The sequence below is a fragment of the Festucalex cinctus genome, chromosome 18, assembly GCF_051991245.1.
Source record: "Festucalex cinctus isolate MCC-2025b chromosome 18, RoL_Fcin_1.0, whole genome shotgun sequence".
NCBI classification, from domain to species: domain Eukaryota; kingdom Metazoa; phylum Chordata; class Actinopteri; order Syngnathiformes; family Syngnathidae; genus Festucalex; species Festucalex cinctus.
The window spans coordinates 251,049-277,839 of record NC_135428.1 but is presented as its reverse complement, the minus strand read 5'-3'; the positions used below and the strand labels follow the sequence as shown (position 1 = coordinate 277,839).

The following is a 26,791-nucleotide window of genomic DNA, read 5'->3' as shown; positions in this document are numbered from 1 at the left end:
AAGTAAAACGAAAGCAATTGCCCCGTGTAATTTGGCGGCGGTCTCGCTTGAACGGAAGGTTGGTGCGTGGGACGACTTCCTCATTTGCACAAAGTGGAAGCCGTGAAATGTTTGTGCTGATAAATACTTGTGTTCACATTGCAAGAGCATTGCTCTCAAATAAAGACAGCGGTAGCTTTGTTTCCTTTTTATTTAAAGACTAATGCAGTGAATCAGAATCTACAGGGCCATATCATAACCGAAAGAAACCAACAAAAACATTTACAGGAGCTTCATCGACACCCATCACAAACACAACCCAGTCTTTAGTGTCCTTTCGTTGTCCTTATGTCCTCACAGTTTGTGCTTTAGAAAAGGTTCCCCCCCATTGTTGTTAGTATTTCAGTCAAAATGAGAAGAAGGACAAACAAAAAAACAAAACAAAAACTCCAGTAGATATCTGGTAAGAAGAAGAAGAAGAAGAAGAAGAAGAAGAAGACCCGGTTGTGAGAAGCAAGTGCTGATGCTCATTGGTCGCAAATCAAAGCAAGCAAAAAATGATGACAACAAATGCGATATATACACGAAATCTCGGACGGGAAGCTCAAAGTCGGAAGCTCATGATGACCTCACGTTTCACATTCTCCAAAAGTTTCTTTTCAGTCTGATGCCAATTGGATGGAGCGCCACAACTTTTTTTTTAACACTTTTGCTCCTTTTTTGGTCTTGTGCCTTGCATGACCCGGGAGAAAAAGCGCAATCAACAACCAAAGCCATTTTCTCGTCACGCACTAACAAATCCAAAACACAAACAAAAGAGATCATCTGCTCTTTTTCTTTGATGTCACCCTGTATAGCCATGAAAAAAAATAAAAAAAATGCTAATGGGGGCACAGCTGATAGGCCTTCACATATATATGTATATATATATATATATATATATATGTATGTGAAGAGCTAAGCTTCCTTTTTCTGTCTGTAAGAGATGATGTGGAGGCAGATGACGTGAAGTTGAAAGCTTTCCTTGCATAGCACGAAGCAGACTACGTACAAGTTATGTTATTGGTCATCTAAATGTGCAAAATGCAGAACAATAGCTTGAGAATACAAACAATATTTGTCATCTTTTTGAGCTAATATCGTCAATAATATCAAATACTGTATGCATCATGTATTTTACATACGTATATTTATATATATATATAATTTTCTCCATGATAATCAACATACATACAATAGTTTATTTATAATCTATCTTTATACAACTCTTCACCCTGAACTTTGCACTTCCATCAACCTTCTGCATGTAAGTGGCCAATTAGAGACGCGTTCAATATTGTTATAATGCAAATCATCAGAAAAGCAGGAACCCTCAATATAGATTGTGACCTCATTCCCAGGAGGGGAACAAAGAATTATTTTTAAATACAAAAAGCGAGGGCATGCTTCATGAAATAAAAATCAAATGAAATCACGTATTCCATTCAAAATAAGTGTATACATGTTGATCGTTTTGAGGAGGTGACAAATGCTTTTCATCTCAGTGTGGACACCAAAACAAAACCCAAAAACTGCACAAATGAAAGCAGGAATTGAAGTCAAGCTACGCTGGCAATCATCCCCAGTGGAGGTCCGAAGAAAAGCCCTTGCGAAGTAATATTGCTACATGAACACAATTCAAAGTGGGCTCTTCCCAAACCTGGCCGACAAATTCTTCACATTTGGGAAAAAACGGCAACCAAAAACAAGTGCAAGCAATGTTCAAGACCAACAAAAAAAACCCAACTATAAATCTATCATGCTACAAAAATATATTCATTTTCATCGCTATCACTGACCGACTTGACAAGATTGAATTATGACGTCGCATCTCAACTAGGCATGGGCCAACATTAGATTCTAAATAAACAAATAAATATGAACATTCTTCTTCTGTTTTAATTGTTTGGAGCAAGTCACTGTGTCCCATCACTGGTGAGCTATTTTTTTGGGGGGGGTTAACTGAAACACGCTGGCACGTGCTATGGTTAATTGGAAGCAATTAACTTCAAAGAGACGGTGTGTTTACTCAACTCTGCAAGCGGCCAATCATATTGTGCCCTGCTTCAACGTCCCCTCAAAAAGAAAAGAAAAGAAAAAGAAAAGAAAAGAAAAGCTCATTACCAGTGACAGTGACCATTTGCGGTTATTCCGAGCTTGACTAGACAGTCATGAACGGGCCCATGCCTAATTTCAACATCTCCGTCTGCCTTTCTCTCACACAGCAGCAACAAATATCTTCAAAGGGCCTGTGATGCTGAAGGCAGTGTAGCTGGTACTTTCTGAGTGTTGCTCCAAAAGATCAATAAATACAAGCAAAAACTTTTTGGGCGTCACAAAATGTCGGCAATCCACCGTCACAGCTGGAAATATGCAAAAGGAAAATTCTCCACCGCCTTCTTTTATACCGACTTGACTTTGCATGAAATTCTTTCATTTTTGAACAACCAAAACACAAAATCATCAAATGTCAGCTTTGAAGACCATTCATAACATCTTTTTTTTTTTTTTTTTTTTTTACATTTGTGCCTACCAAAACAAAAAAAGTGATATTTGTACACAAACGTGGTAACAAAGAAAAATAGAAGGTAAAATGACTCTTTCATATATTATTTCAAGATCCCCATTAGGTACTCCAACATAATATTGACATCACTAACATCTGAGAATATTTACAAAGACTGTGACAAGGAAAATTCATGTCCATCACTTTCATTTCTGAGCAGAGATGATTTTTTATTTTTTTTTAAACGCTATTTTTGGAGCTAAATGAACGGTGTGTCCGCTGGGACGCGTTTTATTGCTATTGCAGAAACCGCAACCTATTTTGAAAGGCGGCGAATGGAAGTCTTTCGAAGAGCGAAATGGACGTGATTGAAAAATTTCCACGCGCGCTCTTTGTCACGTCGACGAGTAAATACGCTCTGATTTGTGTGGGAGCCATTGGAAGAGCTTAAAGTCAGAACAATCGGACATTTGTGTGGCAATAGGAATCGTCATTATTAGCGCTAATAAGATCATGCATTCTTTAATAGGACGATGGACGCAAGCTGCTGAGCGGCCCGATCAATGCTGGAACGCTTTGAAACGCTTCTCAACAATTTCCGTCTCGCCAGTGACAGAGCAAAAAAGCACAAAAAGCGCCAAATCATGCGTTGCCACATTTTGAGTTTCTTGAATGGATTTTGGAGGTTCGAAATGACACGAGAATGCGTTAGAAGATCTCCAAATGATTTCTAGTAACGATATCGTTTCTGACAAACCAAGACGATTTGGATTGGAATGAAACTTGTTGATAGTGATGGCAAGACACAAAATGTGGTTTTGTCAAAAAAAGGGCGTGGTCACCTTCCTTTCAACCCTGATATCTCAGTAACAATTTCACAAAGTGGCGTTTGTTGGAACGGAAATTCCAAATCTGCCATTGGTGCATATTTAAGTACGCTTTTGGCCTTTGTTTTTGGTGACCTTGAAATTGGCCTTGGAATCGTTCATTCATTCATTGAAAGTTGAATATTCATAATTATAGTGATATTTGGTCTCCTCATTGCTGCTAAATAACCAAAAAAAATGTACACTTCTACAACTTTCTTATCTTTTTGAGAAGGTATGAAGAATTGTGATTTACAAGGTCAATTTCAAGGTCAACTAAAACAAAAGGTTGCAATCCTTGTTGAATTCCCTTTCCGACAAACGCAGTTTTGTGAGAATTGACCCAGTAAAGTAGTTCCTGAGGAGTTCAAAAAGAGGCGGCCACGCCCCCTTTTGACCAAAATGTCCAGCAAGCCGTCGCTCCCAAAGCAATCCTGCGATTGACCTCAAATTTGAGATTTTGTGTTTTGCCGTCACTATCAACAAGCACACCGAGTTTCAGTCAAATTCAAATCTGCTTAGTTCAAAATGTCAGATTTTTTGAATGGTTTGGCATTGAGCTACCCTCGAAGTTGGGAAATGAAAAGTCAAACTTTTTTTTGTCACTGTTGGGCATTTTGGCACAAACCACTGAACTGTAATATTTTGGCAGTACTTGATATTGACGTCATCCAATACAAATGTTGAAGTAGTTTTTCCGCTAAAAAAGATTAGAAGCTACAAGCAAATTGCGGCCCTCTTTCCAATTGACAAACTGCCGAGCTCCTTTTTAAAGCCGTTGTGAACCAAAACAGCAGCACCTACCCAATCACATCAATAATATCTGGGATGAATTCAAGTCTTGCTGTTGGCGAGTTCCCTGCGCAGTATTTGTGATGTTTTTCACAACGCTTCGCGCGGCTCCACAATGTTGCGTGTTTTTCTCAGCCATCGTAAACGGTCCACTTTGCTTTTGACTCCACTTTCACTGGACATCAACTTTCATATAATAGGCGCCGCCCCCGTCAGCAGTTAAGCAGATAAGCCTCCGATACTATTTGCGGAACGATACTGGAAGAAATGAGCTTGACTTGACTTGACTTGAGCGTTTGACGGCACACTTTGCGTGAGGGATTTTGTCACCCGATCCGTCGCCAAGCCGACGTTTCTCGGGCAGTTGTTCCAAGGAGTCGCAGTCTGTTGCTGGACCGCCTCCCTCATGGAAAGCACATTTGTTTGATTTATTTCTGCCTACCTCAACTCGAGAGACTCCCGCAGCAAAGATTAGAAGTGGAACCCTGCAAAGTCAGAAAATATCCAATGAAGAAAGCAAGATTGGACTCTGCGTCCTTGAAGAATAGCGTTCTCCTTTCGGCTATATATTTTTCTTAAAAGCATCTGAACAGCAACCCTTGAAAAGTCTCTATCGCTTGTTGTTCTTTTTGTTGTTGTTTTCTTTTTGTTCTCGATGTTGTTTTCTCCAAATCTTCCAAATGCAAATAAACACAAGCAAAATGCAAGGACTGGGAATTGAAGCCAGCATGGACATCATCGTGTTTGTCTGAAAATAAACAGATTCTCCTTTTGTTTTCTTGTGAGGAATAGCAAAGGAAATGAAAGTTGGGCAGGTGGAATCGATGGGAAAGGAGCCAAGGGCGGATTAGTGCGGATTCATCCCCTGCAGTTTGGGCTTCTTATTCAAGTAGGTGGCCCAGTAGACCAAGTTGAAGGTTCCAAAGAGCAGCGGGAAGGCTATTCTGGCGATCCTGTCGATCTTGCTCACGCTGTTGAAGGTTTTCTTGGCCTCGGGGGCTTTGGGCTTGGGCTCCTCCTTGGGCTCGCTCGGAGGCGGGGGGGCGCTTTTGGCGATGGTGGCCAAGCCGGGGTCCCGGGCGATGTTGGGAGCGAAGGCTGTGGCGGTGGCGGCCGGGTACGCCGTCGTGTTGTTCTTTTTCAGCATCGACTCCTTCTTCTTCTTTTGCTGGGAATGGGAAGGAAAAAAGAGGAAACAAAATCATCATGAAAACGTCCACTTTACCACTTTCGAGTGCAAATGATGAGAAAATTAAGACTTGCATCGTCGTATGAGAAAGGAAGATGAATAATAGTCTTTGCTAACGTTGTGTCATGGGCAACCAAACGAGTCATACAAATCAATAAAAATGTCCTCAGAAGCAGCGAAACGCCGCACACAGACAAGTGGAGCAGAAAGCACGAGACCAACGCTGAACTATTCATGTTCACGTCATGTTACACAAATTGAATTTGTGTGCGATGACAAGCGAACGCGTCCCCGCCCGCCGCCGCTCCAACAGCAGTTCGGCGCTAACTGGCCCCGTGCGCCAATTGCGTCCGTTTCGAAAGCCGGCTGAAAAGCAATGAGGACAAGTGATGATGCCGGAAGCAAGGTCAAATGTCAAATACCTTCTCCGGCACCACGCTTTTTCCGTCCCACGCGTAACCCCTCTTGGTGAAGTAGTTGACGGTGGCGAACTCGATGAGGGCCGAGAAGACGAAGGCGTAGCACACGGCGATGAACCAATCCATGGCGGTGGCGTAGGCCACTTTGGGGAGGGAATTCCGGGCGCTGATACTGAGGGTGGTCATGGTCAGGACCGTCGTCACTCCTGCACGACCCGAACACAACACACAAAACCACTTCAGCGGCTTTCAACTTCATGCGATTGACTGATTGACATTGACAGCAATTTCCATGCATGCATCTCTTTTTCATCCTGCTTCTTGTTCCCGTCAGGATGATGAGAACGGACGCTCATCCCAGGAGAGAGCAAATGGGCGAATTCCACTCCACGACTCGGAAGCTACGGTGAGTTTTATTTCTGACTGAAGCCTCAGCCTGAAAGCAAAACGATATTTTCCCAAGCTGCACGACACAAGAAAGCACATTCATGCATCTAATCCTACTCATTTAAAGTTCAGTATATGCTGCCAGTCACCTGGAAAAATGAGCAATCCATTCAGAGCATCGTCGAAACATGACCTGGAAAGATTGGTTGACACCTGGTCGAAATCTTTTCCACTAATGCTGAGTTGGAGTATGAATCCGTTTGTTCTTTTAATAGAGTCACAAAGGTAAAGATGCAGCCCCAACACGCGCTCGTCCTCGGGGACGAATAGCGTGCAGGAAAACTAGGCTGCGGAATCACGTCCTGCAGAGCGAGGAAAATATGCTGAAAGGAAAGCAAATATTGGCGGCCGCATGTCACCAGCCGCTGACGGACTGCAAGTTGCAAGTGCACAGCCAATCAGTGGAAGCGGCTCGTCGAATCAACGGCCGCAGATCAAAATAAGATGACATGAACAGATGGCGTTTACAGGGGCAGGGGAAATATGAAACATCACACAAAGGGATCACTTGTTGCATCCTTCAGTCACATCTGAACACGATGAAACCGTCGCAGTCGGATCTTTTCATTTGGATTGAGCTTTTCATAGAAAATGCTCTCATTTGACCACTTTTAGAAGCATTTCTAAATAGAAATGTATTTCTATAAGGACACCAATTTTTATTTCAAGTGACGCTCTAGTTATAGAGTTGATTTTTGTATGAATTGTACTTAGCATTGACGCCTCTTTCCACTAATGCAATAGCATTTGCATTCGTGCCGTTCCGTCTTAATTGCGACCAGATTTACGCTTGCTCATTTGAAAATGCTTATTTCCAATGAATGAGCGACAAACGTCCTTGTAAATCTCGCTTGGACGTACAGTACGTTTATTTTGGAAGCGTTTCATCTCGCCGGATTCTGACGACACAAGCGCGAAACGGATGAATCGCGCGCCTCTCGTCCTCCCACGCTCCTTTTTGCGTGCTTTCGCCTTTGCTTGGGACATCAAGCGTAAAGTATGATTAGCATGTTGTCATTAGTCAGGGCCCAAAAAAGTGATTAGTCACTTAACCAGAACCAAACATGAGGCCGCTGATGCTTTGCGTCATTTGCATCGCTGCGTGCTCGTGCATTTCCCACCTTCGTTAGGAATCAAAGTAGGTCAACATTATTTATTTAGCTTGCTGCAGTCTTTATTGCATGCTTGCTATTTTCTTTTTTTCTTTTTTTTGGGACATCCAAAGTAGGTTATTTGCCTGATTGATTGAAAAAGAATTGTCAGGGATATGAAGAACGTGTACATTGTACAGGCCCAATCATATCATTCCAATGTCGTGATAAATGTCCACATGGTTTCTTTCAGAATCTTTCAACACTTGAAGTTTGAAACTCAAAAGTAAAATAAGAAAGTGACATTCAGAGACGAAAAGTCCCGACTAAGCAACTTTTTTTTTTTTTTTTGCTCGGCATCCTCGGGGCCTTCACTCATGTGAGACTGAACAATTATTTCCCTCTTTTCTTTTCTAATTAGCATTTGGAGCTGTTGTAGGCTAACAAAGGCAACTTGGATTTGTGTTTTTGTTTTTTTTTGTGCTTGAAGATGGACCTTAACACGAGACCGACATGCTTGGTAGTCGGCAATGGGGCGGATTGGCCAGTTTCTCTGGACGTACGGGGGCATTCAAATGAGGGATGATGACGACAATTTAAGACAATGACCAAAGCAGTGACTCAATCACTTGTTGACTACATCAGTTCGTTTTGTAGGAAATTCCTTCATTGCTGTTTGATGTCATTTCCTGTGAAGGATCCCAAAATCCAGGGGGAGTATTTATATGACATTGTAACATTGGTCCATTTCCTGATTGCTTTTGAGTTCCTTTTTGACTCCGTTGATGTTTTTCTGAGCATCGCATTTATGATGACAACTATTTTCTGGACTCGAATCGGGTAGCGATCACAGCCTGTTTGTTCGTTTGCTAGTTAGCCACATTAGCCTGCTAACATTGGCCCAGAGTCGTTTGCAATCATTCATTTGTGCACAATAAGGGCCTGTTGTTGTTGTTGTTGTTGTTGTTGTTGTTGTTCGATTTGCCCACTGTAGAGTCGTCTCATGTTGTAACGACGGTTGCTTCTTGTCTACCCTAATGTGGGAGGAGTTTATGCTAAATAGGTCAGCTGTCCATGTCCTGCCAGTCAGCACTAGCAAATATAATTATTTACGGCCACTTACGGTCTTTTTTTTTTTCTTTTCTTTTCTGGTTTCATCCAGATGAAAGCACATTTTAAATGGGGGACCCTAATATACAAGTACAGAGGAAAAACGGCTGTTTTGAGGGCGTCTGAATAATATTTGGGTACATCATATACACGGGAAACTCCGGTTTAATCACACAACAAAACCAAATAAACAACAATAATTAGTTAATAAATAGTAGTCGGGGGAAACAATAGTTTTGCAAAACACTTCTAATAACAATAATCAATTGTAAAAATGTTTGATCATGACAGCCCTCGCAGAGGACGAGAACCGGCTTCATTTGAACGAATCCTTTATGAACAGACAGCAATCTGAAAATGTTTCATGTCGAAATGATAATCGTGAGCGTGTTCAGCACTTCTGCCTCCAAATTCGGAGGTCTTTGGTTTGACTCTCAGATTCCTGTGAGGTATTTGCATCTTTGCGTCGGGTGTTTTTGTTTGTTTGTTTGTTTGTTTTCTTTCTTCGAGTGACTCATCTTCCGTCTACATCCCCAAATCACGCATATATCGTAGCTTGTCTATTATTATGTGTCGTGTGATTGGTTGGCTGGGGCACCTCGGAGCCAAATGAGGACAAGCGCGATGGAAAATGGATGGACGGACAAATAATTCAGGATCCGCACTCTTCCGAATGTTTCGTGAAAACAATTTGACTTGTAATTCAGGTGCAACGTGAGTTTGCTTTGTCACAATTCCTGACTGGTGCCAGAACGCATGAAGAGTAAAATGCCAAAGCATTTGTGCCAGCAATCGCGTGTGCTCGTGTTCCTGCCAGCTACAACGAGGCGCCGCCGTTCAGCTCTTGTTTGATGAAACGGATGGACGGCTAATGTGTTTCAACTTGGAGATGAATGGAGGTGCGTGCGTGCGTGCGTGCGTGCGTGCGTGCGTGCGTGCGCCATTTTGAAATTTGAGTGCACGCATCTGCAGCATGTTGTCGATGCACAGTAAATCTTTTCATTTTGTGGGGGAGGATGCAGGCAGCAGCCCTGGCTGGGGATTACACAAGTCTCCATAAAAAAAGAAAAAAAAGGAAAGGCAGTCATCTATATTTGACCATGTCTGACGCGTTCTGTCGCCATGGAAACAAATACTCCTCCGTTTGTCTTATTCCAGCAAGTGAAGACAATCAGGGAGGCAAACTGTCCTTTTTGTTACTTTGAGTACATTTCATTTTTTATTCTTGGTTCCAAAATTGTTTTGCTTTCTTCAAGTTTACATTCAATCCTTGTTGATGTATTTTTTGTCCCACAATAAAGCAAGTTCTGATTTGTTTGAATTGGGGCACGCTTGTCGGATAGCGCTAAAAGATTAGCTAACAGTTGCCCGAGCTTCTTCTTCTTCTTCTTCTTCTTCTTCTTTTTAGTCTGACGTTTCTAAATCTCAGTTGAGACGTTCAACATTTTGGACGTTTCAGACCTCCTCCAGATTCTTCTTCTTCTTCCTTGAATTATGATGTGCTGACGTCAGGTTATTTATGAGCTCGCCTCGTCCCGTGTATTGTACCCAATGATACAACTTGGTGTCATCATTCCCAAAGGGCTCCCAAACCATCGATTGTTGACTTGAGTTTGATTTCATGTTTCTGATGCAAATGTGATCAATCCCACTCGACAGCGTTGCTCGACAGGCCAGTTGCAACGTTCCCTTCATGAGCAGAATTCGAAACTATTACTGGCGTCTTTTCTATGGAGTCTTTTTCACTTCAAGCTTGATTTAAACACTGTTTATCTTTTACAAGGTTTGTTGTTTGACATTTCCAACTTGAGCCGTCTTGACAGCTGTGGCCATATTCCGCAACGTGATCCTTTTGAAGCCAAATCTTCAAATGATTGTTTCCATTCGTCTCCAGAGAGTTGTCGACCGGCTGGCAGAGATTTGGCGACGAGGTACATTTGAGGTTTCAGCTGATAAATGACGAAGTCACTATTTTACAGCTGCTTCGGGCAAGGACAAGTTTGACCGCAGGCAGTCGGGCGAAGAATCAAATGTGGCGCCGACAACGTCAGCCTGTTGAAACGCTTTCTGACGCGACCTTGCTAAGCTTCACAAAGTTTCGTTTCTTATCTTTGGGGCGGCTGCCGACGAGCACATTTACACACACAAAGTGAAAAATCTGTACACCAAAATCAAGAAATCAAAATCGATTCGGCAATATATCGTGATATTACAGTGCACAACAAACATCATCTATTTAATGCGAATATTCAATCAAACGTCTTCCTGAGAAGTTGGACTTCACACGTTAAGCATGGAAGAATATGATCTGAATGGAACATTAAGCCTTAATGTTTTATTTCCATGCTGTTCAAACATAAGCTGAATTCTGGCGGTATTCACAAACTGCAGAGAAGACATCTTGTGCCGCTCCCGTTGATTTCCACGGGCGGTTCAGACCAATCACAGAGCGACGTTGCGTTTGGCGCCGACGCCGCGTCAACACAGAAATCATGTTCATCTTGCTGATATTTGTTCCCCGCCCACCCGCGCGCTCCATCGCGTACCCTTGAAATGACGGCGTTGAGTTAATCCGCCGCTGGATCGCAGCCACACAGAACAAACGTGAGCTCGAGAGAAAAATGGCTGCGCTGGCTCCTGCTCTCTGCCTGGCTGCTTGTGGCCAAATATTTGCCTCTGACGCTCGTTTGACCGAGTGTGACAAGCAAAATGTGGGATGAGGTCAAAAGAAGAGTGAGAAGTAGGACACGATACAACTCGCTGGCAGATCGTATTGTATCGTATGCAGTACTTTTTCCAAAATGTGCCAACCCTTAAAATCCTTAAAAGACCTGCAAAATCTCATTGACTGACAAGAGTGTCCTGCATGGCTAAAACATGTTTCAACAAATTCAGCAAATCAAAGCTATCACCAGCGGTTGCTTCCTTCATTCTTTTTTTTCATCTCAGTCAATAATAGCATAGCGCAGTTAGCAGTTAGCCCTTTTTTTGCAAGCCCTCTTGTACTTCATTATTTCAAGTCATTGTCGTTATTTCTATGATGCGAGGTGGGCTAATTATTATGAAGTGGTGAAAAGAATGATCATAATGTTGTTCGGAAATCATGACATTGCTTTGAAAAGCACGAGAGCCGCTCTGACTTTGTGCTGTTAGTTATCGTTCATAACTCAGGGGAAGAATAAAGGTCGTCAACATTGTTGACACAAAAAGCCCCGCTTGGGCTATCATGTAAAGTGCAACTCTTCCAACAGTGGAGGGGGGGCACAAAGTGCTAATGCTAGCTAAATAGGCTCGATAAAATAACTCACACGTGCTCAATTACATGATAATCAAACATTGTTTGACTTTCGTCATACTTAATGGTCGAACTCCCATCTGAAGATAACTAATCCAGATGTTTGTTTGTTTTTCTTACTTCCATTGCAATGTAATATTTAAGCATGGCCAAATGAGCAAACGAAAGCAAATTCGTTGTGCAAATCCCATTTTTGTTGTCACGGTGATACAGTAAAGAAGAGAAGACTGAAAATGGGCCGAGCGAGACGGCGCTTTCTCGTCGCGTCACATGATTGAAGCCATGTTGCCCCCCCGCTGCATCTGCTCACATTAATGAGGCTTGATGCATCCGTCCGTGTTGGTGGCGTCAAACGAAGCTTTTAACGGCGGCGCGCGCTTTGATGGACTGCGGAAAACGAAGGCGGCGCGTGCCTTGAATAACAACATTGTGTACCTGAGACACGAATGTGGGACTTTGTGTATCTTAGGGAGGAAAACTTTTAATTTTTTGGGGGGTCATTCAAGGGACGTGTGTTTTACAAGCCTGCGTGTTGGCAAAAGCAGCCGGGTTGTAAAAGTTGCTTTGTGAGTGTTCTCAGCGCACACGTCAGCGGCGGCCATAAAAAGTTCCTGCTTTTGAAATCTTAATCAATGGCCGAATGCATGCGAGCAGCAGCGAGCGCGATTCATTTTTCAATGGCTTTCATCTGTTATCAGACAGAAGCGGCTGCCTGGCCGAGAACAAGACGAGGCCGTGACATTCAAACCGCCACGACTCGCAAGTTCTTCTGTTTCTCCGACGCGTAACACGGATTTTTTTTGTTGTTTTTTTTACATGATTAATGCAAACAACTGTGCAAATTGCTGGAATGCAAATGAATAATACAATAGCAGAGCACTTCTAATTGGATGGCGAGGCTTAATTTCTGCTTATTTGATATTGTACGACGACCATATTTTCAAAATCCAAAACCAGGCACCACAATTTCCCAGAAAATCAAGTCGTTTTCTCTCGCTGTAACACCGCCTCGTTTATATTATTATTATTTTGATTTTTTTTACAGTAATGTACCTATTTGATACAATTCCTGAAGGTTTGAACATTGAGAATGTTTCAACGAGAGAAATGTGAGAAAAGTGTATAAAGTGTGTGGTGAGATGTTTTCGACCAACATGCCCCCGTAATTGTCTTTTGACAAAAATAACTATTAAACTCACACGTCTGTCCAGCAGTGACATTATTCATTTGAGCTAATAATATTGGACAAAGCGTGAACAGATGGCTTTTGTTGTGGATGCAATATTTCTTTCCAGGCCGGTGAAACGAGGATGTCTGCTCAGCCCATCTTTTTGGGACGTACGTTGTTTCTCACAGATTTCGGATGCGCAAATGACTTGAGATTGAGCATCTTTTAAGTGACTTCAGTTGAGCAGATGCATTGAAATAAGACCTTGCTTGCAACAAGGCACAATTGTAGTTGCCATTTTCATTCTAATAAAGCAGAATTGCCTTTTGAAGGCTTGATTTGCTTTTCTCCTCTGAGCATCCCGCTCATGAAAAATTCCATCTTGTAAAAATCCATATTCATGACACGCGCGGCCTCGCTCGTGCGCTGCGTGCGATGCGCGCACGTGTCGGCCCATATGCCGCCGTGCTCCAAACCAGCAGCGATTGCATGCGGAACACACACATGACCTCGATACTTTGGCTGCTGAAATCCAAAGTGGGCCACCCTCGCTCCCTCCTCGACACGCGTGACGAGCGGCACACGCAGCTGAATGGATGGCAAAATCAGCTTTCAAGTTGCAAAATGTGTTTCCCTTGGCCAACACTGACGCCCGCCAGAGCCAAAAAGAAAGAAAATGATGAGGTAACTCAAGGACATTCCGCCTGCTGCTGCAAGCAAGCAAGCAAGCAAGCAAGCAAGCAAGCAAGCAAGAGCTTCTCTTTTGACCGGCGTTACGTAAGAACGGCGAGTGACACACAAACGCATTCGCGGCTTAAACACCAGCAAACTTTTTGCCTGAAATTTCACTGCAGTGCCGACTGATTAAAGCTGATTGGTGCAGAAAGAACTCGAATGGAAATATCTTGTCGCATTGTGGCGTTAATAGGCAATTGAAAGATAAGCTTGAAGATGTGACGTATGCTGGAAGAGAATGGTCGGGGGACATGCGAATTTGCCGGAATATGCTGATTAGCTTCGGTGCAGCGAGTCGGATGAGGACGATGGATAGAAGCGAGTTGCCAGGCAACCGGCAGAGACTCCAGGAAGCCGTTTGTCAGCAACGACATCTCCACATGGAGCGACTTTTTTTGGAACCTTTTTTGGACGATTGAATGCATGCAAACAAAACCCAAAAACTGAAGACTCACCAAAGACGGTCCTGGCCGGGACGGACTCCCTGTTGAGCCAGAAGGACACCTGCGACAGGATGACTGTCATGATGCACGGCAGGTACGTCTGGATCACAAAGTAGCCGATTTTCCTCTTCAGGTGGAAGTGTGTCGTCATCACCACGTACTCGCCTGCGGAGCCATCGTGAAAATGTCAAGGACGACCTTTTCCGTCACGTCGGCGCGTTTGCTGCTACGAAGCCGTTGCGGCATTCAGATCATTTTTTATGGAGGCGGGCAGTCTCGTATGTTCACATTTTGCTGCTCTCAGCTTGAACCATCTTGTGTTGGCCTCTAATGGAATCAAGGCGGTTTTTTGTTTTTGGCTTGGTGCATTTGAAGCCTTTCGCAAAGCAAAGTCGACGGTGACGGTTGACAGCCTCTGAACTCGCTTGCTGTTGTCAAGTTGGATTGCGAAAGACCTTGCGTGCTCGTCGCCACTCCAGCACGTTTTGCTTTTGGCGGAGTCCGGCCTTAATCCAAACGCAATTCCGTGGCCAGTCGGGAAATTCCAAATCGAGGTCTTGGCCTGTCATTTCCGTAAATGACAGGCCAAGACAAATGGATGCTCGTGACAATGACAAAGACATCAAATGGTTTCATTTGGAGGACGCTCTGAAATCCGCTTTGTGCAGCGCTGACATATAAATGAGACCGATGTTCCCATGTCAGAGTAAGGCAATGACAAACACGTACATTTTCTCATGTCACGTTCACACTGGCAATTTGTTTTGTCGTCAGACCAGAAGCTGCCCAGTAAAATATGAAAAAGCATTTTCCAAAACGTGAAATCATCAAATGCCGCGGAGCTGGAGAGAGCATCTTTTCCGCACATGAGCAAATCTCGCCTGCTCGGAAGCTCGACTGATGATTCTGATGATCTCCAGTGAGACACGTCTGACAATCGAGGCTCCGAATGTGGAAGACTCAAGAAGCGGCACTTGACGGAAGGCATCCATACCTGTGCTGGACTGCACCACTCCAGAATCCACACTCTGTCCCATCAGGTCGTACTGGTTTAACCTTGAACCGTCGTCTGCCACCACCACGGACTGGTCGGCCCCTTTAGTCCACACGTAGACCACCTCTGCTCGGGTGTACGCATCTAAAAAACAAGCAAAACAAAAAAAACATCAAATCTGAATTGTGCAATCTGCCAGCCATTAAAAGTATGTGTAGTTTTCATCTATCCAGCCCTGCAAAACGAGTCTTCATTTCTTGGATTCAGTGTCACGTCACTTCATGTCGTCGTGCGACTTTATAAGGAACACAAACAAACGCACACGCATCCGCTCCCAACGGGACGGTGTGACCTTAAAAGAGCCAAGTCAGAATTGTCTTGCCTCCGGCCTGCCTGCCAACCTGTCAAAACTGCAGCGTGCTTCCACTGCCGCTGAGGAAAAGACGCTCCCGCCGCCGCAGACCGCAGCAGAAGGCAAAGAGCGAAACGCTGAAATATTTAGGGAGTGGATTCAATTTAAAGAGGAGGCCGCGTCCTCTCGCTCGCGCTGCCGGCGTATGTCTGACAAATGGCGACAGCGGCTCGGCCTTCCTCTCGCCGGCTATTCTCGTCTCTCCGTCTTTCCAGCGCTTGTTCTAGCGTCTTCCAGCAACGCGCGTGCCGACATCCCTGTCAGCGGTGAGCAGCCGGTGGCTCTGGAAAGTTGTCAAAGAGCGCCGCCTTGGATAAACACAGGTCGGCACGTGGCTCGCCCGCCAGCGTCTGGCAGGGACTCGCGTGGCCTGGCGGGCTCCAAGGAGACCTTAGCGGACATTTCCCGTGAGAGAACCTTTTCGCTCACGCTTCCGTCCGGATGAAGCGCGAGCGTACGGGCAACGCGAGATCGCGATTCATCCAGCCATCCGTATCGGAGAGCGCAAGATCAAGACGGCATCCTAGATGACGTTTAGGGAGATTTCCAGTCAAGTAGGTCATCCAGAGAAGCTGCAAAAAAGGAACGCAGTCGTCGTCGTCTTCCTCTTAGATTTCATCTTTAATCCGAAAGGCTTCTTCTGTTCTAAATTTGCAGAGGAGACGGACTCTCCTCTCTATTTATAGCCTTGATCAAAGGCGCTTTCCACAAAAGTGGTGCTTCCGAGCCGCTTAAAACGAAAAGCTTGTCAGAATCGCCGTCTGCCGTCACTTCTCAAATGCAAAAAGCTGGAAAAAAGAGCAGTGGGCTTTCTGCTACTCACTTTCAAAGCTCGCTTCTTCCAGGTTGCCTTTGATAGGAGGAACTTGAAACTTCTGGTGGGAGTTTTGCTTTGCTAGCTAGCGCTAATCGAGTTTGTCTCTCAGGTCCAAGTTTGCAAATTCCCTTTCCTTTTGTTGCTAGCACGGCATTAGCCGGCTAAATATTCCTCAAAGCACTTTGGGGTTTCCAGTCAACTGAAGCGCTTCCGTAGCGTTTCCGCACTGCACGTGTGGAGACATAAGGGCCGTCCAAACGTTCCTCTCTGATGACGATATGCTTTGACTCTGAATTGGAAAATTCGGATTCACCCTTTTCATTGGCCAATTCGCTACACCATTTGCATAACGTTTGAACTGACAATTACGTGTCCACAAAACGGAATCTCTTAACCGAACAAACAAAAACAAAACAAAACTTGCAGGGAATGACTTTTTGTCAAGAACTGTCCAAAAAGTGGCCCGTATGTCTGCAGATGGTCCAGAGGGCACTTACAGCTGCCAAACTTGAGAGGGCAGGCATGAGCGTCCATTGGGAAGTCTTCAAGGTGCATGGGGCATTCGGCTCTCACCGTCAGCCTGGAGACACGAGAAGACCATTCAAAGAAACACTTTGCAAACGTGCGCCATTCCTTTTCTTTATAAACCCTGTCAAAGCTTATTCAAGCCCCCCGAGCAGCTTGCAGGAAAACAGCATGTCAGGCCAGCCGCGACACACTAATCTTCCATCCGTCCCCTCATCGCGCTCATCTGTGACGGCGACGCGCCTCCTCCTCCCGAGCCGCTAAACACGCAAAATCTTGCAATGCGACACTACAGCGTCGTCCGAATATGTGCTGCGTTCAACGTGCTTGATTTCAGCTACTCATGCCAACTTTCACCACTGAGAACATTTTTTTTGTTCCCTCTTGATTTAGCACTAAATCGTGGTTAAGTCAATATGAAGTGGAGATGAATTTCCATAGTGCAAAAAAAAAAAGTCCCTTTTCTACTAACTACTGTTTTTTATCCGACAAAACAATATTCAGTCGATTGTTCTCCCATATGATACGTTTCCTGTTTTGATCCTTGTAGCATTTGCTGACGTTCCCTCACGACCATCACGATTGACGCCGCATGTTAGCGTGCACAAATATGCACGAATATCGGAATTTTTTTGTATTCTTTGTAAATGTTCTTGATAAAAATGCAGATCAATAAGTGGTGTTATTTTGACACCAGCACATGCAATAAGTGTTTGATGTGGGCCGATTGTGCAAATGTGCGAGGCCGGCGTACCTCATGGTGTAGAGCAACGTTCCTTCCTCGGTAATGCGCAGCAATTTGTTGGGCATGGTCATGTTGTGGGCCACAGACTTTTTGCCGTTATGAAAGAAGGTGTCGGGCGTCCAGATCTTGCTGGCCATCAGGTTGTTCAGACGCAGAACGGCCATGGGGCCCTTGAACTTTAACCTCTCATCCTTCCAGCTCTGTCTGAAGAATACATCAATGGTGTACTCCTGCAACGGGATGAAGGGCAACAAAGTTGACACTTCGACCTTCATGGAGTCGAAGAAAGTACAACCTTTTTTTGGGTTTGTTTTTTTGTTCACGTCTTTTGACAAGCTCTCAGTTTGACTTTCATACGGCCGACTTTCCCTGCTGGCAGCCGTCTCTTCACGTTAGCGGCTTTGGGCCAGGACGCGGCACGTGGAGGTGCTCGGCGGCCTCGTAGACGTTGGAAGAAAAATTCTTCCGGCTTTGTCGGGTTCGGCCAAACGCGTGTCCAGTTGAGTGACAAATTAGGCGTCGTTAGTTTGGAAAAATGATCACGGCAGAGCCAATCTTGCAATTAGAATCGACACAAAAAGGAAGTGCCCAGCCAGATTGTGAAGCCGGCTGGAGCAGATTTGAATGGTTTCACAAAGCTACTCAGCACAGTAAAGTGAGCCTGTTAAAATGAATTCAGCCACTCGGCCTCAGTGAGATAATTAGCAAGAATCGAGACCGAGATCCAAGGTAATGGAGGAAGGAAACGTCCCTCAGATGTTCCTTCCGGCCTGCATGTCGGCCGGTGCAATTAACGAGGATGTTGTCAAACGTTTTCACACGCTCGCACATTTGGACGAGGTTAATTGCTTGGAAGCAGACGCGAGCGCGACGGCTAATCAAAGTCCTGTGAAAAATCGTGTTTGGGATTGTTTTCGACTCTTGAATACCATTTGCAACTCCAGTTTGACTTCAAATTGCAGCAGTTCTTGCTAATATTCCGTGCATGACATTATGGGGAACATGTCATGTTTTTGCTATTGTACCAATACGTTGGCATGACTTTATTCGAACATTCTAACCGATTTTGAACGACATGCAGCCATCCATTTTCTTCACCGCTTACTCCTGACAAAGGTCGCAGGGGTGCTGGAGCCTATCCCAGCTGGCATCCAGCAATAGACCCTGAACTGGTTGCCGTTACAGCCAAAACGGTTTCATCCACATTGGCGGTTCCACACTTTTATATTGAATGTTTTTCCTTTGCTAATATCCCACCTGCGGCTAATAAAGTGAAGAGACCAATATATGTGTCATATTTGTTTTTATGGATACATTTAACTTTTAACCTGGAAATTGCGGTATATATAATGTGCAAATGTCAATCTTGTTCTGACCAAATAGTGTTTTCATGTCAAATCTAATATTTGTAGCACAAGGAGCCTGCCGTGTTTGTTTGGACATTTTGTGGACTTTTGTGTGTTGGTGTGGGATTTGCACGTGGTTTGTTTGGCATTCTCACGCTGCTAGTAAATCCTCCATTTCCATTCGAATACGTCGGTTTGGATTTTTTGGAACTGAATTCTCCAGAGATCCCGTTCAGTGGATCTTTTTTGAGTTTGTTGTCAAATCATTCATACAATTGAAACATTTTGCCTCCGGCATGCTAACAAATGACACAATGAACATTAGCGGCCGCGATCATCACATGCAAAGGGGGCGGGGCTGGCATTTATGTTATTTAGTTACTGTCGGCAAGCCAGACACTTTTATTAATAGGGCACGAGTTAGTGAAATGAATCATGGCATGAAGACGACGTCTCTCTTAAGGCTCCCAGAGCACACAAATGGCAATGAGGGGGATGTGGATGGAGTCGAGAAAGGAAAAGTGGTGACATTTACACAGAGGAGGGAGCAGAAAAACCCAAAAAAAAGCCACTCACCATGTCATGGTCCGAAACTGGCCCGATACTAGTCACGAAAATGTCAGTCTTGACTTCAGTTACACGCTCTGTTGAAGCAGGAAATTGGCAGGGTGAGTGACGATCAGCGGCATTCATTAGCCCCCCCGACTACCTGTTAATACAAGACCACCTGGCTCGGGCCCCGGATCCATTCGACACACACAAACAGCCCCATAAAAAGGGGAGCATTTTGGATGCCGAGAAGCGTTTGTGCTAGTGTTGGCTTGGGCGTCGGCTCCATTTGGTGCGCACTTCCATCTCCTCATAAATTTGCGCCGTGCTGCAAAAGAGCAACTCTGCTCGCATAACGTTTGATGGGCCGTGCTTTGGCAAAAATCCTTCCTCCCCCTCAACCGTCCCTTTTGATTCCTAAGTCATTTTTGAAAGGTGTGATGTGGATTTGGATAGCAGCAACACAAACCTCGCCGTCCTTCACGCAACACTTCACACGTTAAGCTTCCCTTCTTTCCGGACAATAAAGTCCACAATCAAATGGCTTTTTTGGGGGGTTTTTTTGATTGCAAGTAAATACTCAGTAAAACTCATTCAGGGTGGGATTAACATACAGAGCTCAGCATATATGAATACAACAACTTCGATGAGTACAGCAACTTTGAAAAAGATGTTATTCAATATCTCAGCGAATATAAAAACAATTTCTAAAACGTTTTCTGCAGAATGTTCTTAACTCACAACATGAACGCAAAGTTGCGATAGAATGCAGAGATTACGAAATCTCCAATTTAATCAAATTAACTAACGCAAAAAAAAAGAATACAACCCACAACAAAAACGACATCTAATATTTTCTACGACCTCTCTGACTGTTATGGATAGCAAAATGTCTGCTAGGCTTGTGTGTGCAAAATATACTTTAATGCATTTAAGACATTTGAATGAATGTACAAATGAATGTACAAATACGTTCAAATGACCTTCCCGATCCATTTGAAGGACATTGCAGTACGTTATCGCCCAAATAAAACCGTTGACTCCACATTGGCGCGTTCAAGCTTTCGGACCTTTCGGCAAGAATGCGACAGTGTAGAATGAATGGACACAAAATCCGGTCCACAGTCAGTGGTTTGTCTTTGGAACCTGTTTTGAGCAGTCATGGAAATAAAATCTCTGATTCCAAAGGCTGCAGTCACCGCCTGCCCCCCCGTTAGCTTGGTGTTGGTTTCATATCCGTCACAAGAAGCCAACATTGTTCATTGTTTTGGCGACTGACCTCCGAGTCCTGGCCTGAGGCGGTTGTCGTAGCCGTCCAGAAGGCTGTCCAGGATCTTGGTGAACACTGTTGTGTTGTGCTCGCTGTCCTGCCCAGAGCTGCCGAAAGCAGGAAAGCGCATGTCAAGTCACAAAGTCACAAAATGAACCAACGGCCAGAGCGCAACGCCACGGAAACGAAGAAGCGAAAAAGGCTCCGAGCATGACTCGTGTTTGACAACAATGAGGAGGACGGCCGTCGTTGCGACGGAAGAAACTCACAATCGATGGTGACGCGCTCTTCACAGAACTGGACAAAAGTGAAAGGCGAGCGACAACGCCGTCGTCCCGATTGCCCACTTGATATTTCCCAAGCGCTTTCGACGTTCGCCAAATAGCTTCATTGGATTTGGGGGCTATTTTGTGGCGTTCGTCTAAAGGTCAAAATACAAGGTCACGAGCAAAGCAAACCTTCTGGGGCTTACCAACATCAAGTCAAAGAAAAAACAAACAAAGAAAAAGAGGTCTTTTATTAGCCGAAGTTTTACTAGCAACGTCCACACTGTTGTGATGACAATGACCAAAATGTTTTTACTTTTTTCAGTCGTCGTTCACCATCCAAAAAAGTTTGACAATCGTCAATGCAGTCTGTGCAGACCCGCTCGTCGAAATATTCGGTGTTCTGCTTAATATTGCGTTGGTGGAATCGAAGTTAAGCAGTTTTGACCAAAATCAGAAGGTGGCCCCTGAGATGTTTTTTGGAAAAAATATCTGGATTTTGCTGCTTAACTCATATATTCCACAAACGCAATATTGAGCTCACATGTGGTCAAGAAATGTTTCAGGTTAACGTCCCCTTGAACAAGGTCAAAAATGTCTTTTCAACAATCCATATTAAAGGTCTAAGATATGTCAACACTCTTATATGATGATAATGATGATGATGTAATTGGCCAATTTTTGGGGGTTTGGAGGAGTTGACCTTGAGCGCGCGCAAAAATCCGCTTGTAATGGGATAACATTTTATTTTGTCCGAAAATGTGAGTTTCAGCTTGACAAAGTTTTCAACCAACAACATCAGTTGAGTCATATTCAAAGTGTTTGCATATGATGAAGTTACACATTTCAGAAGCATGAAATTCCCCAAATCGTATTGAAGCCATTTATCAGAACTTTCATTTCCTGATTTTTTGTTCCATTCTCTTCATTTTTAGTAAAACAATCCAAAGACATGAAAAAATGAAAAACAGATGATGCTTTTCTGCCATGTAACAACACCACATCGGTAGTATGCTGCTTCCTTTTGAGTGTACCACACGAAATGATTTCATTGTGTGCTTTTCTGGAGATGTTTTTCGTATAGAAAGCGGAATGCACACGTAGGCACAAGGATGAAGAAATTGCAATCCATTATTAATGCCTTCATATGGTCTTTCAGGCAGGCCACCGCATGCGCAGGGCTTCGACATGGAACAAAATGCTTCAATTGCGGATGAAGATTTCAGATATTCGATATTATAGAACGTTTGCATGCATGCATTTGCATACATACAAGATCGGAATCAACGTGTTACAGTGCGGGTGCAGCGCTCGCATGTTTGTGCGCTGATAAAACGTGCGTGCAAACGCAGCCAAGCAATCGGAAGGAAGCTCTCGATTATTCTTCAAAAAAAACAAACGCCGATGGCAAAACTTGGCTCCCCGCTAAACAAACAGCCAACGTTTGGAAACAAGCTCTTCTCGCTCCAAGGAGAGCGACGAGAGGTCACGAGATGAGTTAGCGGCGGACGCAACGCAACAGAAGGCAAGCAATGGCGGCGCTGGCGGTGGGCGGGAAAGCGGCGAGCGGAGGAGCGCGTACGAAAAGCAAAGAAAAACAACATGGAAATGAAGGCAGGCGTGCAGATGGCGATGACGCAGGAAGGGGGGCGGGGTCGTGAGAGGGGTCAGGAAAAGGTGAGCGAGGCGACACTCGGCTCGCCGGCAAAGGCGCGAGCGAGATTGAGTGCCGGCTGCTCGACATTTTGCTTTTTTTACAATTTGTAAAAGGCTTCAAGAACTGCTCGGCAGCCCCAATTTGGAATGATTTTCTTCTACCATCCAAAAAAATTCATGTCATCATAAGTGAGATATTATCGAGAATAATACGAGCGCCCCTTGAAACTCAAAAGCTATTTTTTTCCATACTTATGTTATGAGTGAATAAACATTCCAAACAAAGCAATAAAGTGTAAATGCTGATTCCAAACGATGATGACGCTCGTCTTTTCAAGTATTTTGAAAGTCACATTTTCCAAAATCTTCTTCTTCCGCTCTTTTGGCTGTTTTTTACTGTGCTTCTAAACAAGGTGAAGATTTTGTGTTTGTTAAGCACCCGTATAATCCCGCGACCCCCATTTGGGATGTTTGTTATTCCGCAGATTTGACACTAACGGCCGTAATTCGGTGCTGGCGACAATCGCCGTCAACCTTTGCTCTCTATTTCCTTTTCCTGAAATGGTGCCAGGATGTTCCCACAACACGGACTGGCGGCCGCAATGCTTCTTTCCGCTGGGCCTTTTCCTTTCTATTCACATCAAGACATTTTACATGCCATGCTCAATTCAAATTCAACTCCATGTTGACGCAAACTTTCAGAACATTCTTTTGAGTTCAAAGTTCTTGCGCAATCTTTACTATTCGGGAGCAAAACATTGTGGATCAGTCAATTGAGTCCATTTCAGTCCAAGTCACCACAAGCTGGATGTCTGGACAATATGATCCTTTTTTTTGTTTTGGTTCTGTGTTTTGAGTGATTGTGTTGGAAAACGGTCATAAATGTTCAAATTGTTCCGTGTTGGAACTGTTTGAGAAATGCGAGATGTCAGCCTTATTTTTTCTTCTTGTATTTGTTCTTCTACGACGCAGGTCAGGTCAGTCCAGGAATTTTTTCGCACAGACTTTTTTGTGATTTTTGATACGGTTTTGCGCTTGCTGGGTTAGGATGTTGATGGGGGGAAAACGATCCAAAAACATTGCACACTCACTGAGCAGCTTTCATGTGACGCAACATTTCAATATTTCCCCGATCCTGTGTGGGCTCTCTCACGTTCCGGGTTGAATTCAAAAGTATGAGGCAACAAATTGGACAGTTTCTAAAAGGAGCGTTTATTGAACCAACTTTCAGTCCAACAAAACGAGGTTTTCACTCTTAAGAGCAACTTGACGATGATGATGACACGCATTCAAGTATGTCCACCGACTGCCGCAACCGACTCGACAACGGAAGGCGGCCATCTTGACCACGTGTTGATGAACGCAATCCAATCAAATGCCTTCCACGTCATTTCAAGACGTTTGTTTGCTTGTCCGCATGATGCTTAGCAGCTTGCATCTGTTTTTTGAGGAATCCACATTCAAAATTCCTCAAATGTCAGAAAAGATTGACGACATTTGTTTGTTTATATAACAAAATCAAGTCAAAAAGCCGTTGCTCTTGCAGCTCTGCCAACATGCATTTCCACTTGTTTTCTCTTTCCATTTCTATTTGAGGTCCATCGTAGTTCTTTGGACAGAAGAGTGTTGCGTTCTTGCGAATTTGAATCATTCGCTGCCAGTATGGAGACTTGTGGAAATGATTTTGCCCGTCATGTGACGAGCGCATGCAGCTTTCCTAGCGTTTGCAATCGGGCTCACTGCTGGCGTGGTTGCATGCGACCAAAACAAAAGAAAGGAAAGCAGAGATGGCGCGTGAAGACAAACGACACGTTTGGCAGTCGGGGGGGTCGGCCCTCGTCTTCATGAAAAGATTGCGCAACATCCCCATCTACAGGTCATCCAGACAGCAACAGTGGCACTCGCTCGCTCGCTCGCTCTCTCGCTCTCCTTCCTTCTTTTGTCCGTGCTGCTGTAGTTGACGTCTCATCTCCATTCATGTCGTTTGATTTTTTTCCCTTCGGGAACTCTGAATTCCCTACGAGACATCCAAAAGCCGATCGGATGCTGCTGCCAGTGGATAATGATGCTGCAGTGCAAGGCCCTTGCTGGCTTGATGTTCGATGTCCTCTAAATGTCCAAACAATTTCTCAAACGTCGCTGGTCATTTTCGCATTTGCGCTGCACACGTTTGTGGAAATCGTTTGATGGCATCTCCACACGAATCCAACACGAATTCAAGGCCAGCGCCGACTGATCCTCAACAAGGCGAACACTTAAATCATCTGCAGAATTACAACTCGCCATATTGATCCACTGTTGGCAGAAGGACGCTCACTGATCCAAATACGATGACATCACCTCGCGCCCGTCGAAAATTCAACGTGGCGCTCAAAATGAAGTTGACGCAACAACCGCGATGCATGCGGGATTTGAATGATGATCAAATGTTTACCTTTTGGCCCCCAGGACGATGTGGGCTATGAGCAAGCAGGCCCCCAGGCACAGCGAGGCCGCGCTGCCCCGTTCACACATTGTTGAATTTTGGAGGACCTTTCACTGCTGGAGGTCAGAGCAGACACACAAACACACACACGCACACACACGCATACAGGTTAAGCAATCGTTAACAATTGATGACAATGCAGGAGACAATCGGAGAATATTCAGCAAATCTCGGTGGAGGCGGTCGCACCTGTGCGCCGCCTTCCTTTTTCTAAAGCTGCAATGTGAACCGCCGCCGCCGTACCGCAATATCGTCGACCCCCCCCCCAACCCACTCCAAATAAAATGAGAGCTTTTGCTCCCTCCTCACTCATAGTTTACAGTGAAAAATAATTTTGGGATTCCGTTCCATTTCGTGGATGTGTTCTTGTGACTTCCAAATCACATCCACACAAACCAAGTCAATCCTTTGGCCCAAAAGGATTTGCAGGCGGATGCAGATTATATAAAAAGGGAGAAAATCCCAGCGCCCGAAAAAAAACCCGCAAGCACACTTTAGCCCAAAAACGAGCCCTCCCGTCTGGTTATGTGACGCGCATGTCAGATTTCGTATGCAAGCGGCATCACTGCAAGGCTGCTCCGGTTTGTGCGTAAGGAAGCGACGCGCGCGCTCTTAAGCGGGCGCTGGCCGGCTGCTGGTGATGCCCGATCGGCTCCAGCCTCGCCTCAAATCCTCCTTTTTGCCAACTGGCATCTTCCAGCGTCCAAAACGAGACACTTACAGCAGAACTTGGACCGTCGTCCCCCGGCCAGACTGCTGATAACAACAATAATCATGGAGAAAAAGCAACTGGGGTGTTTGGAAAGTAAATCCTGTGTGAGCTCACATCTGACGAATTGTAGCTGGAGGCTGCTGAGACGAGACGAGATGTATGCATGCAGCTCGCTCTCTCCCTCCCTGTCAGTCAACTCTCATCACAAAAATAAAGGAGTATTTGCAACAAAAAACCCAAAGCAGGATGACTGCATGTGCATATCAGATGAGGCGAGTCCGCCCATTTTCGACTGTATGCAGCAGCAGCATCATTGAACTTCCGCTGCTCTCGTCTTCGCCATTCGGAGCCAAATCGAACGCAAATGATTCTTTCCTTTCTTTTTATGACTGCATAAGAGCCTGCCGACATGTCTCAAATGGCCCGGCGACAATCAACATGCATCCAGTCCAAGTGTGGACTCACCAGTTTGCGCCGACGTGACCTGCAGATCCTCCCGACGGTTTGCTTGCTGCCCGCAATCCGAAGCCCCCCGCCGCGATAAGAACAATGTGAAGAAGAAGAATATTGATGCTAACAACGATGATGATGATGATGATGATGAGCGAGAGTGTCTGGAGCGAGTGCGCCGCTGCAGTCAGTCGCGCCACTCCACACTGAGCGCGCCGCGCCGTGCGAGCTGCATGCGTGCATCTGCAAGGGAGGGAGCGACGACGACGACGACGACGACGAGCGGACGACGAGCGGGCTCGTCCACCAACCAGCCAGACGAACAGTTTCCGAGTCGTCAACTTCAACTACAAATCAGAGGACATTTTCAAACCCTCCCCCTCCCCCATCATCATCATCATCATCATCATCATCATCACCACATGAGCATAACAACAATCACACGATGGTTGTTTTTTGGGGCTTTTATTCACAAGGACGCGTCG

The 26,791-nt window shown here is 44.8% G+C and overlaps 2 protein-coding genes across 5 annotated transcripts in view; one reads left to right on the top strand and one right to left on the bottom strand.

Annotated features, from left to right (window-relative positions):
• Positions 1-172: 172 nt before the first annotated feature.
• On the bottom strand, positions 173-26,668 carry gabra1 (gamma-aminobutyric acid type A receptor subunit alpha1). 4 transcript variants are annotated; one of them, XM_077504471.1, is made up of 10 exons: positions 26,322-26,668; positions 25,094-25,197; positions 20,747-20,844; positions 19,495-19,562; positions 17,582-17,802; positions 16,800-16,882; positions 15,074-15,217; positions 14,092-14,244; positions 5,794-5,996; positions 173-5,350 (listed from the first exon to the last, which is right to left on the bottom strand). In XM_077504471.1, exons 2-10 carry the CDS (start codon positions 25,171-25,173, stop codon positions 5,030-5,032), a joined length of 1,371 nt encoding a protein of 456 aa, XP_077360597.1. In that variant the 5' UTR covers positions 25,174-25,197; positions 26,322-26,668; the 3' UTR covers positions 173-5,029. The 4 variants fall into 4 exon arrangements, with proteins under 4 accessions (XP_077360597.1, XP_077360594.1, XP_077360596.1 ...); XM_077504468.1 differs by having other exon boundaries at positions 25,094-25,200; positions 26,322-26,667; XM_077504470.1 differs by lacking the exon at positions 26,322-26,668 and adding an exon at positions 25,866-26,015 and having other exon boundaries at positions 25,094-25,200.
• The window catches only part of gabrb2b (gamma-aminobutyric acid type A receptor subunit beta2b), a 97,410-nt gene continuing 76,743 nt past the window's right edge, over positions 6,125-26,791 (top strand). The window contains exon 1 of the mRNA XM_077504461.1: positions 6,125-6,196. Coding sequence (XP_077360587.1) covers positions 6,126-6,196 — 71 coding nt within the window. The 5' untranslated portion in view covers position 6,125. The remainder of the gene's footprint in view (positions 6,197-26,791) is intronic.

Coding starts and splice junctions, on each gene's coding strand:
- gabra1 (XM_077504471.1), bottom strand. CDS start 25,173: ATGTGTGAACGGGGCAGCGCGGCCTCGCTGTGCCTGGGGGCCTGCTTG. Junction 17,803..19,494: donor CAGTTTCGGACCATGACATG/GTGAGTGGCTTT, acceptor ATCCCGTTGCAG/GAGTACACCATTGATGTATT. Junction 14,245..15,073: donor AGTGGTGCAGTCCAGCACAG/GTATGGATGCCT, acceptor ATGGCTCCGCAG/GCGAGTACGTGGTGATGACG.